The sequence below is a fragment of the Anolis carolinensis genome, unplaced genomic scaffold (assembly GCF_035594765.1).
Source record: "Anolis carolinensis isolate JA03-04 unplaced genomic scaffold, rAnoCar3.1.pri scaffold_40, whole genome shotgun sequence".
In the NCBI taxonomy this organism is placed as follows: domain Eukaryota; kingdom Metazoa; phylum Chordata; class Lepidosauria; order Squamata; family Dactyloidae; genus Anolis; species Anolis carolinensis.
This window is the reverse complement of record NW_026943849.1, coordinates 134,874-157,464: the sequence shown is the minus strand read 5'-3', so window position 1 is coordinate 157,464 and position 22,591 is coordinate 134,874. Positions and strand designations below refer to the sequence as shown.

Sequence of the window (22,591 nt, the reverse complement as noted above, 5' to 3'; positions counted from 1 at the left end):
CAAGCAGGAATAGTATTAGGGTGGAAAGATAAATCCAAATGGTCAGTAAGTAAATGGTACCAATATATGGTGGAGCAAATGGAATTTGAAATTATGAATGTGAAACTAAATGTTGTAAAAATTAATGGAAATAGAACAAGAAAAAATGGAAGAAAGATGGACAAGGGTAAAGAACTATATCATGAATTAATCTGGAGATCAAGCCATAAGAAATAAGATACAAATGTTATTTAGTATATAGGATGGAAATAGATAAAGATAAAGATATAAAGATTGTCTCACAAAGAAATGAATATGTAAAAAGAAAACAATCCTCGTGTTGGTGGTGGGAATTTATTTATTTATTTATTTACAGCATTTATATTCCGCCCTTCTTTCTCACCCTGAAGGGGACTCAGGGCGGATCACATTACACATATAGGCAAACATTCAATGCCTTTCAACATAGAACAAAGACAAGACAAACATAGGCTCCAAGGGGCCTCGAACTCATGACCTCCTGGTCAGAGTGATTCATTGCAGTTAATTGCAGCTGGCTTACTCTCCTGCCTGCGCCACAGCCCGGGCCCGGGAATTGTAAATGTTTTGTATGTCTACGGTATGTATTTTTTGTGTTTTAAAAAATAAAAAATCTGTTAAAAAAAACATATACTAGCTTGGGGATCCGGTGATGCCCGGGTTATTTGAAAAGGGCCTTGTTTGTTTTGGGGTGTTTAGGTAACACCAGTTTGGTCATAAGTTACGCTATGTTTTAGATAAAAACTCAGTCTTTCCTGTTGTTTTTATGAATGCTCTCACTAGGAAATGCATAAGGATGTGGGTTGACCCAAAATCTGTGGTCAATCCTCCCGAAACTCTGCTCGTATACAAAGTTGGCCACGGTGGGTCTGTGGGTCAAGCGTGGTCCAGGTCCATCATCTGCTAGGTTCAGTGTTTTCTGAATACGGGTGAACTATCACTCCTGGATGCCAAGTTCCATCACCCCTGAACCCCGCCAGTTGGGTCTGTGTCCTAAGTTTGGTCCAGATCAATCATTGGTGGGATTCAGAGGGCTCACGGAATACAGGTGAACTATATCTCCCAGAGTTAAAGGTCGGTCACCCCCAAAGTCCACCGGTGTTCCCAGTTGGCCATGTTGTGTCTGTGTGCCAAGTTTGGTCCAGATCTGTCATCAAATGGGTTCAGTGTTTTTCTGAATACAGGTGAACTATAACTCCTGGATGCCAAAGTCAATCACCCCCAAAACCCCACCATCATGGAAATTTGGCCATGTTGGGTCTGTGTGGCAAGTTAGTTCCAGGTCCATCATTGGTGGACAGGCTGCATTCCTCGCAGATCTGCCACACTTAAGTGTCTCTTTATGTAGAATCTTTGCTCTTGTTGTTTTGACAACTTGTCCTCCAGCAAAGACTTGCTGAAGCTCCATCAGTTCTGGAACAGATCTTGTTTTCTTCCTTAACGTGAGGAGCCATTGCTTCTGACTTCCTTAAAAAGACATTGTGTCTGACTATGTAAACATGTGGTGTTTACACCCAAAGTTCCAGGTCAGTTATGTCAGCAGTTTCCATTCACCAGTACAGTAGAGTCTCAATTATCCAACATAAACGGGCCGGCAGAACGTTGGATAAGCGAATATGTTGGATAATAAGGAGGGATTAAGGAAAAGCCTATTAAACATCAAATTAGGTTATGATTTTACATCATGTTTTACAACAAATTTGACAGAAAAAGTAGTTCAATACGCAGTAGTGCTATTACTGGGCCGGGCTGTGGCGCAGCTGGCTAGTAACCAGCTGCAATAAATCACTACTGACCGAGAGGTCATGAGTTCAAAGCCCGGGTCGGGTTAAGCCCCCCACCATTAAATAGCCCGGCTTGCTGTTGACCTATGCAGCCCCGAAAGACAGTTGCATCTGTCAAGTTGGGAAATTTAGGTACGCTTTATGCGGGAGGCTAATTTAGCTAATTTACAACACCATAAAACTGCCAGCAAAACACAAGAAAAGGAATGAGGAAGTATAGCCACTAGTGGACGGTGAAGCAACAGCTCCCCCTGTGGCTGGAATTGTGAAACTGGAAAAATGTTAAAATGCCTCTGTGTCTGTCTATACTGTATGTTGTTTGTCTGTTGGCATTGAATGTTTGCCATATATGTGTTCATTGTAATCCGCCCTGAGTCCCCTTCGGGGTGAGAAAGAAGGGCGGAATATAAATACTGTAAATAAATAAATAATGCTATGCAGTAATTACTGTATTTATGAATTTAGCACCAAAATATCACAATGTATTGAAAACATTGACTACAAAAATGCGTTGGATAATCCAGAACGTTGGATAAGCGAGTGTTGGATAAGTGAGACTCTACTGTACTTTTCATGTCCTGAGTCAATCCAATCTTCGCCTCCTTTGTTTCTCCATAATGCAGTTTTCCAGGTTCCCAATTTCCTTAGGACAGTGTCTTAGCCAGACCTCAATCAGTCCACTCATGACACTTATGGGGCCCGAATGGAGACAAGAGTGGGGCAGTCTCCTTGCCTGCCTCCCATTGGCCCCCTTCCTTCTCTCCCTTCAGGTGGTGTCTTCCCAGCCCTATTTGGGGGAGGGCCGGGGGTCCGCCTGCCTCCGCCTCCTGAACGTCCTGCAACTGAGTGTCCACAAAGACCTGAAGCCCCTCTGGAGCAGGAAGATCCCGGCTCTGGTGGAACATCTCGAAGGTAAGCGCATGACCCAGCGCTACTGGTAGTTAGACCCTTGATGTTGTGACTCAGCTGGAGTCTCAGAGTGACTTTGATGGTGTGGAGGTGGATGTTTTTATTAATTAACTATATATATATATATATATATAAAAGAGTGATGGCATCACGGCGATCCACAAAACAACAAAACTACAGGACCCCCAACCTCGAAATTTGACAACACAACCCATCATCCACGCCTCTAGGTTGATACAACAAAAAGAAAAGAAAAATAAAGTCCTAATTAGAGAGAGAGGAATAATTGTTTTTATCCAATTGCTGCCAGTTCGAAGGCTAAGCTCCTCCAACTTGGTCTCCTAGCAACCCAATAAAAATAATAAAAAACACTAAAAATTAATACAATATAATAATATAATAACAGAAAATAACTAAAAAATAATACAAGACAATAATAAAATATAATAAATAAAAAGATAACTTACAATAAAATTAATAAAAAATGCAAATAACGTCAAATAAAAATTACACAACAATTTTTAACCAATACCACCACCACTTTGCCACAGCAACGCGTGGCCAGGCACAGCTAGTATATATATAAAAGAGTGATGGCATCAGGGCAGTGGACAAAACAACAAAACTACAGGCCCCCCAACCTCGAAATTTGACAACACAACCCATCATTCACGGCTCTAGGTTGATACAACAAAAAAGAAAAGAAAAATAAAGTCCTAATTACAGGGAGAGGAATAATAGTTTTTATCCAATTGCTGCCAGTTACAAGGCTAAGCTCCACCCACTTGGTCTCCTAGCAACCTCCTCAGCACAGGGGACAGGCACAGTTAGGCCTCACTTAGGCCTCTTCCACAGATTATCAGATTTTAACTGGATTATATGGTAGTGCAGACTCAAGGCCCTTCCACACAGCTATATAACCCATTTAGAATCTTATATTATCTGCTTTAACTGGATTATCTTGACTCCACACTGCCATATAATCCACTTCAGTGTGCATACTAAACATAAAGACAACCATTCAACAGACATTAAATACCACCACTACCTCAACAATTTCTCACCAACACCACCACACAACGCCACAGCAACGCGTGGCCGGGCACAGCTAGTATATATATATATGGGTAAAGTTGTTTGCGCCGTGACTATAACAACACGGTTCTGTTCAACATCTTTATTAACGACTTAGACGAAGGGTTAGAAGGCACGATCATCAAGTTTGCAGACGACACCAAACTGGGAGGGAGAGCCAACACTCCAGAAGACAGGAGCAGAATTCAAAACGATCTTGACAGACTAGAGAGATGATTGGCCGAAACTAACAAAATGAACCTCAACAGGGACAAATGCAAGATACTTCACTTCGGCAGAAAAAATGGAAATCAAAGAGACAGAATGGGGGACGATGCCTGGCTTGACAGCAGTGTGTGCGAAAAAGACCTTGGAGTCCTCGTGGGGAGGAAGGGGAACATGAGCCAGGAATGTGATGCGGCTGCTAAAAAAGCCAATGGGATTCTGGCCTCATCAATAGGGGAAGAGCGTCTAGATCCAGGGAAGTCCTGCTCCCCCTTATTCTATTCTGCCTTGGTCAGACCACACCTGGAATCACACTGTGTCCCATTCTGGGCACCACAGTTGAAGGGAGATGTTGACAAGCTGGAAAGCGTCCAGAGGAGGGTGACTAAAATGATGAAGGGTCTGGAGAACAAGCCCTATGAGGAGCGGCTTAAAGAGCTGGGCATGTTTAGCCTGCAGAAGAGAAGGCTGAGAGGAGACATGATGAGAGCCATGTACAAATACGTGAAGGGAAGTCATAGGGAGGAGGGAGGGAGCTTGTTTTCTGCTGCCCTGCAGACTAGGACACAATGGAACAATGGCTTCAAACTACAGGAAAGGAGATTCCACCTGAACATCAGGAAGAACTTCCTCACTGTGAGAAAGGCTGTTCGGCAGTGGAACTCTCTCCCCGGGGCCGTGGTGGAGGCTCCTTCCTTGGAGGCTTTTAAGCAGAGGCTGGATGGCCATCTGTCGGGGGTGCTTTGAATGCGATTTCCTGCTTCTTGGCAGAATGGGGTTGGAATGGATGGCCCATGAGGTCTCTTCCAACTCTAGGATTCTATGATTCTACTACCTATCTGAGGACCACTTTCAAATATTGAGCTTCCCAGCTCCTTAAGGCTTTGAACGAGTCCCTTCCCCAACCCTTAATAAAATAATAATCTATATATATAAAAGAGTGATGGCATCACGGCAGCGGACAAAACAACAAAAGTAAACACCCTACAACCTCGAAAATTGACAGCACAACCCCTCATCCATGCCTCTAGGTTGATACAACAAAGAAAAGAAAAATAAAGTCCTAATTAGAGGGAGAGCAATAATTGTTTTTATCCGATTGCTGCCAGTTAGAAGGCTAAGCTCTGTTCACTTGGTCTCCTAGCAACCCACTCAGCCCAGGGGACCCTTGACCTTAACTACCACCAATTCCTCAATACTTTATTTCCCATACCACCATACTTCGCCACAGCAACGCGTGGCCGGGCACAGCTAGTAATAATAATAAAACTTTATTTATATACCGCCCTATCTCTCGGATGGGACTCAGGGCGGTTTACAGTCATAAAAGCAAACACAAACATTACATAACAACATAATACACATCATTAAACAAAGTAAAACAATACATTTATAACAATAAATCACAGGGGAGGCTTGGGCAGCACAGACCCTGATGCTTTCCTTTTCTCTTCCATTTCCAGCAAACACAACGGAGTCCCTGTCCCAGAAGGAATGGGAGGAACGGCTGCTGAAGGTGAGTGGGGCTCTTCCATCAGAGAGAGAGAGAGAAAGCGTACTGAGGACCAGGCCCCTGTCACGAGGTTTAGAAGAGTAAAACACACACACACAAACACCACTATGAGCCAGACACGTGAATTCCTCCTTTCATGTTCCCCTCCAGCTGCTCCATGGAGTGGACTGTCTCAAAGGCAAGCCGTTAGTTCCAATCCAAAAACACTGCAGAGTCCTGGTTACAGTTTTTGCAGCACAGCCTGTGACCTTGTATGCTCACTACTTGAATCAGCACTCTGGCTTTCATCCAAACTCTTTTGGAGGTTTATTCTTCATTCGTTGCTAAATAATAATAATAATAATAATAATAATAATAATAATAATAATAATAATAATAATAGAAAAGCTGATAAGGAGAAGACCTGGCTCTGGCTCACGAATGGGACCCTGAAGAAGGAGACAGAAGGCCTGATCCTTGCAGCCCAGGAGCAAGACATCAGAACAAAGGCAATTAATAATAATAATAATAATAATAATAATAATAATAATAATAGAAGACCTGGCTCTGGCTCACGAATGGGACCCTGAAGAAGGAGACAGAAGGCCTGATCCTTGCAGCCCAGGAGCAAGACATCAGAACAAAGGCAATTAATAATAATAATAATAATAATAATAATAATAATAATAATAATAATAGAAGACCTGGCTCTGGCTCACGAATGGGACCCTGAAGAAGGAGACAGAAGGCCTGATCCTTGCAGCCCAGGAGCAAGACATCAGGACAAAGGCAATTAATAATAATAATAATAATAATAATAATAATAATAATAATAGAAGACCTGGCTCTGGCTCACGAATGGGACCCTGAAGAAGGAGACAGAAGGCCTGATCCTTGCAGCCCAGGAGCAAGACATCAGAACAAAGGCAATTAATAATAATAATAATAATAATAATAATAATAATAATAATAATAATAGAAGACCTGGCTCTGGCTCACGAATGGGACCCTGAAGAAGGAAGGAGACAGAAGGCCTGATCCTTGCAGCCCAGGAGCAAGACATCAGGACAAAGGCAATCCAGGCCAAGATCGAAAAATCAGCTGATGACCCAAAGTGCAGACTGTGCAAGGAAACAGATGAAACCATTGATCATATCCTCAGCTGCTGTAAGAAAATTGCACAGACAGACTACAAACAGAGGCACAACTATGTGGCCCAAATGATTCATTGGAACCTATGCCTCAAGTATCACCTCCCTGCAGTTAAGAACTGGTGGGATCACAAACCTGCAAAAGTATTGGAAAATGAACACGCAAAGATACTGTGGGACTTCCGAATCCAGACTGACAAAGTTCTGGAACACAACACACCAGACATCACAGTTGTGGAAAAGAACAAGGTTTGGATCATGGATGTTGCCATCCCAGGTGACAGTCGCATTGAAGAAAAACAACAGGAAAAACTCAGCCGCTCTCAGGACCTCAAGATTGAACTTCAAAGACTCTGGCAGAAACCAGTGCAGGTGGTCCCAGTGGTGATGGGCACACTGGGTGCCGTGCCAAAAGATCTCAGCCGGCATTTGGAAACAATAGACATTGACAAAATTACGATCTGCCAACTGCAAAAGGCCACCTTACTGGGATCTGCACGCATCATCCGAAAATACATCACACAGTCCTAGACACTTGGGAAGTGTTCGACTTGTGGTTTTGTGAAACGAAATCCAGCATATCTATCTTGTTTGCTGTGTCATACAACGTCGTTGTGTCAATAATAATAGAACAAAGGCAATTAAGGCCAAGATCGAAAAATCAGCTAATGACCCAAAATGCAGACTGTGCAAGGAAACCGACGAAACCATGGATCATCTCCTCAGCTGCTGTAAGAAAATCGCACAGACAGATTACAAACAGAGGCACAACTATGTGGCCCAAATGATTTATTGGAACTTATGCCTCAAGTACCACCTCCCAGCAGCAAAGAACTGGTGGGATCACAAACCTGCAAAAGTGTTGGAAAATGAGCACGCAAAGATACTGTGGGAGGTGGTACTTGAGGCATAAGTTCCAATGGATCATTTGGGCCACATAGTTGTGCCTCTGTTTGTAGTCTGTCTGTGCGATTTTCTTACAGCAGCTGAGGACATGATCAATGGTTTCGTTGGTTTCCTTGCACAGTCTGCATTTTGGGTCATAGAGCTGGGAAACTGAGGTACAAACGAGGTAGAATGCAATGCTTTAGTTATTGATACTTGTTATTGATTAGTTGTTGTATTCTTATCCTTTTCTCACCCCAAGTTTTAACTAAGTGTCTCATGTGGCCCGCCCTGTTATATTGTTGTTGTTGTTGTTTTTTTGGGGTTTTTTTGTGTTGCACTGTACATGATTATTTATTGTATTGTTTAATTGTATTATGATATGTTGTTTTTATATTTTGCTATATTGTACTGTTCTGGGCATGGCCCCATGTAAGCCGCCCCGAGTCCCCGTTGGGGAGATGGTGGCGGGGTATAAATAAAGTTTTATTATTATTATTATTATTATTATGGATACTTTAGTTATTGATACTTGTTTTAACTTGTTATGTTTTGTCTTGGTTTTGGGCTTGGCCCCATGTTAGTCCCTTCGGGGAGATGGTGGCAGGATAGAAAAATTATTATTATTATTATTATTATTATTATTATTATTATTGACACAACGATGTTGTATGACACAGCAAACAAGATAGACATGCTGGATTTCGTTTCACAAAACCACAAGTCGAACACTTCCCAAGTGTCTAGGACTGTGTGATGTATTTTCGGATGATGCTGCAGATCCCAGTAGGGTGGCCTTTTGCAGTTGGCAGATCGTAATTTTGTCAATGTCTATTGTTTCCAAATGCCGGCTGAGATCTTTTGGCACGGCACCCAATGTGCCCATCACCACCGGGACCACCTGCACTGGTTTCTTCCAGAGTCTTTGAAGTTCAATCTTGAGGTCCTGAGAGCGGCTGAGTTTTTCCTGCTGTTTTTCTTCAATGCGACTGTCACCTGGGATAGCAACATCAATGATCCAAACCTTGTTCTTTTCCACAACTGTGATGTCTGGTGTGTTGTGTTCCAGAACTTTGTCAGTCTGGATTCGGAAGTCCCACAGTATCTTTGCGTGCTCATTTTACAATACTTTTGCAGGTTTGTGATCCCACCAGTTCTTAACTGCAGGGAGGTGATACTTGAGGCATAGGTTCCAATGAATCCTTTGGGCCACATAGTTGTGCCTCTGTTTGTAGTCTGTCTGTGCAATTTTCTTACAGCAGCTGAGGATATGATCAATGGTTTCATCTGTTTCCTTGCCACCTTGACGTGGTGGGGGGGCTTAGCTGCTCCAATGATGACTGAGGGCTGTGCTGGCGGTAGTGTAACTACCGGTAGGTCCAACCAAGCCAGAGAGGCCTCAGCTGAAGAGCAGAACTAAGAGCACCTAACCCATTAGCATTATGGAGAATCAAACCCAAACGAAGTCTATACTGGCTCGGTCGTCGCCCAGGATAAAAAGGACCGCGGTGGATGCTGCTGATTCTGGACATCCATTGACAAGTGGGCTACGGAATCATCAAAACCCAAATGAACAGTCACAGAAGCGGCAGAAATATACAATGCCAGAAAACCGCACAATTATTATTATTATTATTATTATTATTATTAATAATAATAATAATAATAATAATAATAATAATAATAATGCAGCAGCACAGGGTTCTCTCTGTTCCTCATTGTACCATAGACGAGAATGGATGGTTCTTTGCTTGCTTTGGCCTTGCGGTCACTCTGGCCTTTCCTCTCCCTTCTTGACCCTCATAGAGACTCTGACTCACCCCAGGGAGGCTGCCAGGTGGACAACTGGACATCTGGCTGCCCAACCATTTGTGGGTTCAGGCTGCAGACTAGAGAAGCCGTCTTTGCCCATCAGTGGCCTTCTCAAAGCAGACCCGTTCCTTTCACGCCTCCCACCCACTCTTGAACTCTTTGCCTCATGCTGTGCTAACCTCTTGTTGCAGTTCCTTCGGGAGACCCTGGCCGCCATTTCGGACCCCCTTTGGACGTCTCAGCTGACCCAGGAAATGTGCCGGCGGCTGAGCAGCTACAACTGCTACCCCATGGAGAAGGTCAGTCGCTTGGACAAAGCTGGTAGAGTGGGGGGACTCAAGCCCGCTCCCCCAGTAGTCGACATAGATTTGTAGACTATGTAGACTGCAGACCAACTCCCCAGAGCCGGGGAGCCACAACCAAGAAGGCCCCCTCTCTCATCCCCACTAACTGTACTTGAGACGGAGACGGGACCGACCTTTGCACTAACTGCAGGTTAATAATAATAATAATAATAATAATAATAATAATAATACAGTAGAGTCCCGCTTATCCAACGTAAACGGGCCGACAGAACGTTGGATAAGCGAATATGTTGGATAATAAGGAGAGATTAAGGAAAAGCCTATTAAACATTAAATTAGTTTATGATTTTACAAATTAAGCACCAAAACATTACGTTATACAACAAATTTGACAGAAAAAGTCGTTCAATATGCAGTAATACTATGTAGTAATTACTGTATTTACGAATTTAGCACCTAAATATCAGGATTTATTGAAAACATTGACTACAAAAATGCGTTGGATAATCCAGAACGTTGGATAAGCGAGTGTTGGATAAGTGAGACTCTACTGTAATAATAATAATACAGTAGAGTCCCGCTTATCCAACGTAAACGGGCCGACAGAACGTTGGATAAGCGAATATGTTGGATAATAAGGAGAGATTAAGGAAAAGCCTATTAAACATTAAATTAGTTTATGATTTTACAAATTAAGCACCAAAACATTATGTTATACAACAAATTTGACAGAAAAAGTCGTTCAATATGCGGTAATACTATGTAGTAATTACTGTATTTACGAATTTAGCACCTAAATATCAGGATTTATTGAAAACATTGACTACAAAAATGCGTTGGATAATCCAGAACGTTGGATAAGCGAGTGTTGGATAAGTGAGACTCTACTGTAATAATAATAATAATAATAGAAGAAAATAACTTTATTTTTATACCCCACCTCCCTCTCCCCAAAGGAACTCGGGGAAGCTTACACGAGGCCAAGCCCAGGTAGTTACAGACAAAGTAAACGACAAAAATGTTAAAACAAATAAAAAAAACATACTAAAATCACATCTATATCTTCTATATCTATCTAAATCTAATCTAAATCTAATCTAAATCTAAATCTTATCTAATCTATCTAAATCCATAACAAAAGTGAAAACCTGTATGTGTGTATGTGGCATGGATGTCTGCTCACACAGACAGACTCCGGCCTCCACAAACAGGTTATTGTTCCCAGGGTTCAGAATTCAGCAAGTCAATCTTTTCCACTGACTTTGCGGTCACAGCGAGCGCCATGAACATGCAGCCCAGCCCCTGCCCATGTCCTTCCCAAACACTACGGCCCACCACCCAAGGAATGCTTTCATTTGGGGACCATTTCATCCTAGATTTTCCTTTTTCTTCCACCACAGGGAGGCATCCCAGGGTTCTCCATTGCTGTGGAATTTGCATGGCCCCGCCCACTGCCCTTCCCTTTCAAACCTCTCTGCACAACAAACAAAGCAGAACTGAGCTCCAACTAAACTTACTGGAGGAGTTTAGGGATTGACTCCACATGCTGGAAGTTGTAGTTCACCCTCCATCAAGTCAGAGCACTGTCACTCCTACTGGGGAATGTAGAGGAGTTGTAGTTCACCTACACCCAGAACAATATGAACCCAAACTATTTATTTATAAGCCATAGCAGAGCATTTGATGAACCAGCCTGGACACAGAATACTATTTGAGAACACAAAAATGCTGGACCATTCTAACAACTATCATGTCAGACTACACAGAGAAGCCATTGAAATCCACAAGCATGTGGACAACTTCAACAGAAAGGAAGAAACCATGAAAATGAACAAAATCTGGCTACCAGTATTAAAAAACTCAAGAATCAGAACAGTAAATAAAAAGCAATACTCTGAAAACAGAGGATTTCCAGACATGAATCAACCTAGGGCAGTTAACGACTCTAAACAAAGGATGCCCCAGAGGCAGGAAGAAGACAGCAGATAAGCTTTTCAATGCTAATTAAAGTGATTAACTACACAACATTCACACTGACCTCTCTCACCCTAGACTTTCCACAGATATATATTTACCTCTTTGCTTAGTTTTCTCCATACCTCACAACCTCTGAGGATGCCTGCCATAGATGTGGGCGAAACGTCAGGAGAGAATGCTTCTGGAACATGGCCACACAGCCCGAAAGACACACAACAACCCTGTGATCCTGGCCATGAAAGCCTTCGACAACATATTTATTTATTTATTTATTTATTTACAGTATTTATTTTCCGCCCTTCTTTCTCACCCCGAAGGGGACTCAGGGCGGATTACAATGAACACATATCTGGCAAACATTCAATGCCAACAGACAAACAACATACATTAGACCAGGGGTCCCCAAACTTTTTAAACAGGGGGCCAGTTCATGGTCCCTCGGTCCGTTGGAGGGCCGGACTATATTTTTAAAAAACTATGAACAAATTCCTATGCACACTGCGCATGTCTTATTTGTATTGCAAAACAACAACAATAACAATGAAAGACCAATACAATATTTAAAAGTGAAAATAATTTTAACCAACATAAACCTATCAGGATTTCAATAGGAAGTGTGGGCCTGCTTCTGGCCAATGAGATAGTCAAGTTAATTAGGATTGTTGTTGTTGTTGTTGTTGTGTGTCTTCAAGTCATTTCAGACTTTGGGCGAGCCTAAGTCCTAAATTATTTATTTATTCATTTACTACATTTATTTACTACATTTATATCCCGCCCTTCTCACCACGAAGGGAACTCAGAGCAGCTGTATGTTCATATGATATATTATATAATTCGCATAGCACAATATATAAGCCGCCCCGAGTCCCTTCGGGGAGATGGGGCGAGGTATAAGAATAAAATTATTATTATTATTATTATTATTATTATTATTATTATTATTATATTAGCATTATATATTACTATATTGAATTATACCAGTATACTGTAATTATACCAGTATACTGTAACATATAACATAATTAATATTATTATATGGTAATATTATTAGTATTATATTGTATAAAATGATATTATTATCAATATCATATGTATATACAATATATTATACTATTAAAACTGATATAAAAATATTATATTATAAATGAAGGCGGGGGCCAGGTAAATGACCCTGGAGGGCCGCCTCCGGCCCCCGGGCCTTAGTTTGGGGACCCCTGCATTAGACAGTCTCAGAGGCATTTTTAACATTTTTCCAGCTTCACGATTCCGGCCACAGGGGGAGCTGTTGCTTCACCGTCCAGTACTGGCTGTACTTCCTCATTCCTTTCCTCATGTTTGCTGGCAGTTTTATGTTGTTGTAAATTAGCCTCCCGCATAAAGCGTCCCTAAATTTCCCTAATTGACAGGTGCAACTGTCTTTCGGGGCTGCATAGGTCAACAGCAAGCCGGGGCTATTAATGGTCGGAGGCTTAACCTGACCCGGGCTTCGAACTCATGACTTCTCGGTCAGTAGTGATTTATAGCAGCTGGTTACTAGCCAGCTGCGCCACAGCCCGGCCCAATGATGGGTCTGGGCCAAATTTGCCATGTATACCTGATATGCGCAGATTTGAAGACTGGGAGGTTTGGAGAGAAATTGGCCTGGACATTTGGGAGTAGTAGGTTCTGGGATTTATAGTTCACCTGCAATTGAACCCTACCCATGATGGACCAGGACCAGACTTGGCACACAGAGCCCCCATAACCAATACAACATATTGGACAAGTTTGGGGAAAAGGGAGTTATAGTTCACCTGCAGCCAGAGAAACACTGACCCCCACTGACAATGGACCGGGACCAAACTCATGACCAACTGAACATACTGCAGGGGTTTGTGGGAATAGGCCTTGATTTTGGGAGTTGTAGTTTGTTACGGGTTTGTTGAAAAACAAACTGCGTGCAGTCCTGTCCAGACTTATCCAGTCCTTTGGTGTATCCACAACGAGCAAAAGAAAACAAGCCAGGAAAATGGAAGAAAAATCAAAAATTTACTCTTAGGTAGCAGAGTCAAAAAGAAACACAATAAAACTTCCAGCAACAAAACTCACATAAAGTTCCTTGCATTAAACTCATGCATCTTCATAGTAGGCTCTCAGCAAGTCCCCCCGTAAGTCCCCCAAAAGACATTACAAACATTTCCCAAAGTTATACCCCATTCCGGGAGTGGCTCAAGCCTGTTAGCCCTGATTGTTCCAATGACTCAAACATGAGTTGTAATTGACCAGGTGTTTTTCTCTTCACACACACATACACAAGTAGTGATCCCACAGAAACTTAGTCACATACATGCATATACAGTAATATAGTTCACCTGCATCCAAAGAGCACTGAACCCAGCCAATGACGGATCTGGACCACACTTGGCACACAGACTCAACATAGCCTGCTGTGGATACTGACAGATGTTTCGGGACAATTGCCCCGGGAATCTGGGAGTTGTAGTACTTCACTCCCATCCTGAGAGCACTGCAGCCAGGCCATGACCAGCCAACCTAGCAGTTCGAAAACATGCCAATGTGAGTAGATCAATAGGTACCGCTCTGGTGGGAAGGTAAGGGCGCTCCATGCAGTCATGCCAGTGGCCACATGACCTTGGAGGTGTCTATGGACAACGCCGGCTCTTCGGCTTAGAAATGGAGATGAGCACCAATCCCCAGAGTGTGAGTAGATCAATAGGTACTGCTCTGGCGGGAAGGTAACATTGGCGCTCCATGCAGTCATGCCTATGGACACATGACCTTGGAGGTGTCTATGGACAACGCCGGCTCTTCGGCTTAGAAATGGAGATGAGCACCAACCCCCAGAGTGTGAGTAGATCAATAGGTACTGCTCTGGCAGGAAGGTAAGGGCGCTCCATGCTGTCATGCCAGTGGCCACATGACCTTGGAGGTGTCTACGGACAACGCCGGCTCTTTGGCTTAGAAATGGAGATGAGCACCAACCCCCAGAGTGTGAGTAGATCAATAGGTACTGCTCTGGCGGGAAGGTAACATTGGCGCTCCATGCAGTCATGCCTATGGACACATGACCTTGGAGGTGTCTACGGACAACGCCGGCTCTTCGGCTTAGAAATGGAGATGAGCACCAACCCCCAGAGTGTGAGTAGATCAATAGGTACTGCTCTGGCGGGAAGGTAAGGGCGCTCCATGCTGTCATGCCTATGGACACATGACCTTGGAGGTGTCTATGGACAACGCCGGCTCTTCGGCTTAGAAATGGAGATGAGCACCAACCCCCAGAGTCGGACGTGACTGGACTTAACGTCAGGGGAAACCTTTACCTATCTATATATATAAAAGAGTGATGGCATCAGGGCAGCGGACAAAACAACAAAACTACAGGCCCCCCAACCTCGAAATTTGACAATACAACCCATCATCCACGGCTCTAGGTTGATACAACAAAAAGAAAAGAAAAATAAAGTCCTAATTAGAGGGAGAGGAATAATTGTTTTTATCCAATTGCTGCCAGTTAGAAAGCTAAGCTCCTCCAATTTGGTCTCCTAGCAACCCAATAAAAAATAATAAAAAACACTAAAAATTAATACAATAAAATACTATAATAACAGAAAATAACTAAAAATAATACAAGAAAATAATAAAATATAATAAATAAAAATATAACTTACAATAAAATTAATAAAAAATTGCAAATAACGTCAAATAAAAGTTACACAACAATTTTTAACCAATACCACCACCACTTTGCCACAGCAACGCGTGGCCGGGCACAGCTAGTAGTCATATAATATAATATATTGTATGCATATATACTTGTAAACCGCCCTGAGTCCCCTTCGGAGTGAGAAGGGCAGGATATAAATGTCGCACATCCCACAAATACGAAACTTGGCAACACAATGCAAAAGTCTTGCCTTCCGGTTACAACAACACAACCACACCACAAAACCAAAATCCGGACCCACAAAACTCACAACAACACATCATGACTATAACAACACAACTAAACGCCCTAGAAATACAAAACTTGGCAACGCAACGCAAAAGCCTTGCCTCCTGGTTGTAACAACACAATCACACCACAAAACCACACTGGACCCACAAAACTCACAACAATGCATCGTGACTATAACAACACAACTAAACACCCCAGAAATACGAAACTTGGCGACACAACGCAAAAGCCTTCCCTCCCGGTTGTAACAACACAACCACACCACAAAACCACAATCCGGATGCACAAAACTCACAACAAAGCATTGTGACTATAACAACACAACTAAACGCCCCAGAAATACAAAACTTGACAACACAACGCAAAAGCCTTGCCTCCTGGTTGTAACAACACAACCACACCACAAAACCACAATCCGGATGCACAAAACTCACAACAAAGCATTGTGACTATAACAACACAACTAAACGCCCCAGAAATATGAAACTTGGCACACAACTAAATGCCCCAGAAATACAAAACTTGACAACACAACGCAAAAGCCTTCCCTCCCAGTTGTAACAACACAATCACACCACAAAACACAATCTGGACCCATAAAACTCACAACAATACATCGTGACTATAACAACACAACTAAACGCCCCAGAAATACAAAACTTGACAACACAACGCAAAAGCCTTGCCTCCTGGTTGTAACAACACAACCACACCACAAAACCACAATCCGGATGCACAAAACTCACAACAAAGCATTGTGACTATAACAACACAACTAAACGCCCCAGAAATATGAAACTTGGCACACAACTAAATGCCCCAGAAATACAAAACTTGACAACACAACGCAAAAGCCTTCCCTCCCAGTTGTAACAACACAATCACACCACAAAACACAATCCGGACCCACAAAACTGAAAAATTGAACAAGGTAACAGACTTCAAATATTACTACTAATGTGAGTATAAAGAAGGTGGAGCTCACAACATAAATACAACCTAATGTAGACTGACCAACACCACCAGACTCAGACACAGCAACGCGTGGCCGGGCACAGCTAGTAAAACATAATGGCATAAAAATGTGCCTGAGTGGGCACCTAAAAATGAACTGGGCCAGAGAGAGTGCATAGAGTGAAGAATGTAAACTGGAGGAGAGGCAAATAACCCGGGACTGTTATCATGATAAGGGGCTTGGGATGGGGTAAACATAAAAACTATTTCCAATTGAAGGAATGTCCTCAAAGGCAGCCCCACGTAGAGTGCATTACAGTAGTCCGTTCTGGATGTAACTAAAGCAGTGATGGGCAACCTTTTGCGCTTGGGGTGTCAAAATTCGCCAAAAAACCTAGCATGACTTGGGTGGTGTGTCACTTTGAGAAAAAAACCATAATTTCGCAGTATGTATAGTTTAAATAACAGAAATGTATAATTGTAATATATAACTGTATTTTAATAAATCAAAAACTATTTACTACCATTATTTCCCTGTACAACCATCTATGGCACTTCTTGCAGTTTAAGCTTCACAAAGTTTCCACACTGATTTCTCTCTGTTCTAGTTTCAAAAAAGTCATGAATAATGAATAATCTATATATATAAAAGAGTGATGGCATCAGGGCAGCGGACAAAACAACAAAAGTAAACACCCCACAACCTCGAAAATTGACATCACAACCCCTCATCCATGCCTCTAGGTTGATACAACAAAAAGAAAAGAAAAATAAATTCCTAATTAGAGGGAGAGGAATAATAGTTTTTATCCAATTGCTGCCAGTTACAAGGCTAAGCTCCACCCACTTGGTCTCCTAGCAACCCACTCAGCCCAGTGTTAATAAAATAATGATAAAAAAAATACAAATAAGACAATAAAAATTATAAAAAACACTAAAATAATTAATACAATAAAATACTATAACAAAATGACTAAAAATAATACAACAAAATAATAAAATATAATAAATAAAAAAGATAAGTGACAATAAAATTAATTTAAAAAAATACAAATAACGTCAAATAAAAATTCCACAACAAGTTTTAACCGATACCACCACCACTTTGCCACAGCAACGCGTGGCCGGGCACAGCTAGTATAATAATAAAATAGTAATAATATGATATTATACTACAATAATGATAGAATAAATGATAGAATGACATAACTATAATATAATATAATACAATGATATAAAATATATTAATAGGATAAAATAATGATAAAAAATACAAATAAGACAATAAAAAATTATAAAAAACACTAAAATAATTAATACAATAAAATACTATAACAAAATGACTAAAAATAATACAACAAAATAATAAAATATAATAAATAAAAAAGATAAGTGACAATAAAATTAATTTTAAAAAATACAAATAACGTCAAATAAAAATTCCACAACAAGTTTTAACCGATACCACAGCAACGCGTGGCCGGGCACAGCTAGTATAATAATAAAATAGTAATAATATGATATTATACTACAATAATGATAGAATAAATGATAGAATGACATAACTATAATATAATATAATACAATGATATAAAATATATTAATAGGATAATATAATAATAGGATATAATAATAATCTATCTATATATAAATGTACTGTTCATTTGTAGGACGGAGTAAACAAAAAAAACAACTGGATGAAATGACACCAAATTTGGCGCGAAAACACTTAACAACCCAAGAGGTGAACTCCGCGTGTCAGCAAAAATGGCTAGACGTGTCAGTGTTGACACGCGTGTCATAGGTTCGCCATCACTGAACTAAAGCATGGACTGCTGTGGCCAACTCAGGCCTTTCTTGGTCCCATTATGGTTTTAATCCAGACTTGACCCATCCTGGCAGTGGAGTCCCTCCTGCTTGAGGCCGTGGTCAGTGGGTCAGTGTTGGGGGTCGGCACTTGCTCCAACCCCGCTCTTCTCTCTCCCGCCAGAACTTCCTCTACAAGTGCATTGGGACCGCCCTGGCCGCCTGCAACAACAAGGACCTGGTGCGGAAGCAGCTTCAGGACCTCCTGGAAACAGCCCGGTATCAGGAGGAAGCCGAAAGGGAGGTGAGGAAACCAAACCCCAAAGGCCATCTAGTCTAACCCCTGATGTCCTCGCAGGGAACCCACAGATAAAACTATATATTGTGTTGTCGAAGGCTTTCATGGCTGGAATCAGGGGGTTGTTGTGTGTTTTCCGGGCTGCCTGGCCTTGTTCCAGAAGCATTCTCTCCTGACATTTCGCCCACATCTATGGCAGGCATCCTCCATCAGCAATTGTCATGTCACAATTGAATCCAATCTTCACCTCCTCCGTAATGCTGTTTCCCCAGATTCTACTTTTTTTATGATGGTGTCTTCAGCCTTGGCAAGCCTTCATAGACCCTTGCCAGACTCCAATCATACGAGGGTTGAATGAAAAGTAATGCCTCCACCTTCGTAACTCCTCAACAGATGGCAGTCCTGGTCTGCGGCATGTCCTGGTTTGTTCAGGAGACTCTTCTCTACATTTCCATTTGGCGGGAAGCCTTAGCATTGAATGGTTGTGTTTTTAAAGTATGAAGTATGGAATCTTGCGCAGACGGTCGGTCAATGCGACTTAAGCAATGTGCAGTCATTGGAGATTCATTGGAGATGGAGATTCATCAGAGAATGCAAGCTGTTTATGGTGATTGTGTTGATGTGAGTCCTGTGTGTCATTGGGCGAGTAGGTTTAAAGATGTTGAGGTCGGAACACCTGACTTGCGTGACAAACAAAGAGTTGGACGTCCTGTGACAGAAACCATCGAATTTCACAAGCAAAAGGTAGACAGATTGATTCAGGTTGATCGTGGTATCACTCAGAGAGAAATGTCAAGCATACTTGGCATTTCACAAGAATGTGCGGGTCACATTATTGCTTTGCTTGGCTATCGGAAGATCTGCGCACAATGGGGACTGCGAGACGCTGGACGCGGAAGCAGAGTGTCGACTTCTTCCGTGACGGCTTCAGAAAACTTTTTCATCGTTGGCAGAAATGTATCCAATTGTCTGGTGATGATGTGGAAAAGTGAATAGTGGTAGTTAAAGAGCACGTTCTAGGGATTATTGTTAATGTGGGATTTGTGTATTGATAGTGTTTAAATGCAATTTGTGTCTTGCCTGTATTGCATACTGATTGCATCGTCCAGAGTGTACTATAGTCTGGAAAGAGTTAATTACTAAGAAGCTGTGTTGACCTTGATGTGTGGCTGGGACTGGGGAGTGTCCAGACACAAGTGTGTATGCATTACTGATTGCATCAGTTCAGTTCTGTTCTGTTTGCCTAGAGTGAGAGTCCTGTGTCTATTGTCTGCAAGTCTGTTTGTCTTGTACAGTAAAACTTGTATATAGTTTTACCATTGTCTCTGATGTCTCTTCATTCTCCATTCCACTGACTCCAACTACTGCTGCACTGAAGATTACTCTGACAATTATTTCTGCGTTTGATTTATTAAAATACTCCCATCCAAACCCAAGTAACGAAGGCGGAGGCATTACTTTTCATTCAACTCTCTTACAATGTCATGTTGCCCACTCTGCTGGGTGTGGAGTGTCTGGACGGTCTGACCCTTTGCTCCATGTGCTTCCCATCCAGGGCTTGGCCTCCTGCCTGGGCCTCTGTGCGGTCACTCACCTGGACGAGACCCTGGCCAAACTGGAGGAGTTCGTCAAGTCGGACGTCTTCAAGAAATCGGCAGGCCTCTTCAGCATCTTCAAGGTGAGATGGGCTTCGCAGTACTTCTCCAAGAGCCAAACACCCACCTGCTTCTATATCAGGCATGGGCCAACTTCGGCCCTCCTCCGGGTGTTTTGGACTTCAACTCCCACCATTCCTAACCGCCGGTAGGCGGTTAGGAATGGTGGGAGTTGAAGTCCAAAACACCCGGAGGAGGGCCGAAGTTGGCCCATGCCTGATCAATACCAATGACCTTACATATACAGTATTTGGTGTATTGAATGTATGCCCATGTCCCAGCAGCATTCTCTCCTGACATTTTGCCTGCATCTGTAGCTAATGGCATCCTAAATGGCGATTTGCAGTGAGGCAAATATATATCTGTGGAATGATGTCCAGGGTAGGAGAAAGAACCCTTGTCTGTTTGAAGTAAGTGTGAATGTTGCAGTTAGCAAACTTGAATAGCATTGAGTAGCCTGGCAGCTGCAAAGTCAATCAGTGAAGGTATCTGCATAGAGGTGGCCTGGCTGTTGCTGCCTCTGTTTGGGTGGTGTTAACCGCTCCTTGATTGACTCCAGTATAAGCCGAGGGTGGTAAATTTCAGAAATAAAAATACAGTAGAGTCTCACTTATCCAACGTAAATGGGCCGTCAGAATGTTGGATAAGCGAATATGTTGGATAATAAGGAGAGATTAAGGAAAAGCCTATTAAACATCAAATTAGGTTATGATTTTACAAATTAAGCACCAAAACATCATGTTTAACAACAAATTTGACAGAAAACGTAGTTCAATACATAGTAATGCTACATAGTAATTACTGTATTTACGAATTTAGCACCAAAATATCACGATATATTGAAAAAATTGACTACAAAAATGCGTTGGATAATCCAGAACGTTGGATAAGCGAGTGTTGGATAAGTGAGACTCTACTGTAGATATCAATAAAATTACATTAATTGAGGCATCCGTAGTTTAAATGTTTTTGAATCTTTACATCAAACTGTAATTTAAGATATGACTGTCCAACTCTGATTAAATCATTATTTTTATCTTCTTCAATGTCAATGTGCTTATGTATCCTTTTAATAGTAATAGAGTGAAATAAAAATACAATAATAATAAAGGCAGTAAAATAATAAATGTGATAATAATAAATAGAGTAAAATAATAAATGTAATAATAATTAATAGAGTAAAATAATAAATGTAACAATACCAATAATAATAGAGAAAAATAATAAATGTACCATATATACTTGAGTATAAGACAACCTGAATATAAGCCCACCAGGACCCTCATCCAAGTATAAGCCGAGGAGGGTTTTTTTCAGTCCTAAAAAGGGCTGAAAAACTGGGTTTATACTCGCGTATATACAGTATTTACATAGCACTGCCGGAGCGGTTCATCTAAGCATCTGGCAAGATTGATTGTGACCGAGCAAAACATCCAGAAACTGCACGCTGTTTCCCTCTAGCAATAACTCACTCTCTATGCATTTAACTCTTACACTACTGGAATACTGCACTACATTGCACATTGCTTTAAACCAGGGGTCCTCAAACTTTTTAAGCCGAGGGCCGGTCCACAATCCTTCAGAATGTTGAGGGGCCGGATTATCATTTGAAAATAAAATACAAACAAATTCTGATGCACACTGCACATGTCTTATTTGTAGTGCAAAAACAACAACAACAACAACAACAAGAACAATGAAAGAACAATACATTATTTAAAAATAAAAACAATTTTAACCAACATACATTTATCAGGATTTCAATGGGAATTGTGGTCCTGCTTCTGGCCAATGAGATAGTCAAGTTAATTAGGGTTGTTGTTGTTGTTGTTGTTGTTGTGGTTGTGGTTGTGTGCCTTCAAGTCATTTCAGACTTTGGGCGAGCCTAAGTCAAAAATGTATTTATTTATTATTTATTTATTTACTGCATTTATTTACTACATTTGTATCACACCCTTCTCACCCCAAAGGGGACTCAGAGTGGCTTACAAATTATATGTACATACAATATATGATATTATTAGCATAGCACAATATTAGCATTATATATTACTATAGTGAACTATACCACTATACTGTAATATTATATGTAATATTATATATAATATAGAATACATAATTAATATTATTATATGGTATTAGTGTTATATTGTATTACATTATAATATTATTATCAATATTATATGTACATACAATATATGATATTATTAGCATAGCACAATATTAGCATTATATATTACTATACTGAACTATACCACTATACTGTAATATTATATGTAATATTATATATA

General features: G+C 41.3%; 1 protein-coding gene across 5 annotated transcripts in view; it reads left to right on the top strand.

Moving 5' to 3' along the window:
* mroh1 (maestro heat like repeat family member 1) overlaps window positions 1-22,591 on the top strand; it is a 163,653-nt gene that overhangs the window by 62,699 nt on the left and 78,363 nt on the right. For all 5 annotated transcript variants that reach the window (XM_062966905.1, XM_062966906.1, XM_062966907.1 and 2 more), the window contains exons 16-20: window positions 2,573-2,714; window positions 5,474-5,526; window positions 9,542-9,649; window positions 18,532-18,651; window positions 20,201-20,323. In XM_062966905.1, coding sequence (XP_062822975.1) covers window positions 2,573-2,714; window positions 5,474-5,526; window positions 9,542-9,649; window positions 18,532-18,651; window positions 20,201-20,323 — 546 coding nt within the window. The remainder of the gene's footprint in view (window positions 1-2,572; window positions 2,715-5,473; window positions 5,527-9,541; window positions 9,650-18,531; window positions 18,652-20,200; window positions 20,324-22,591) is intronic.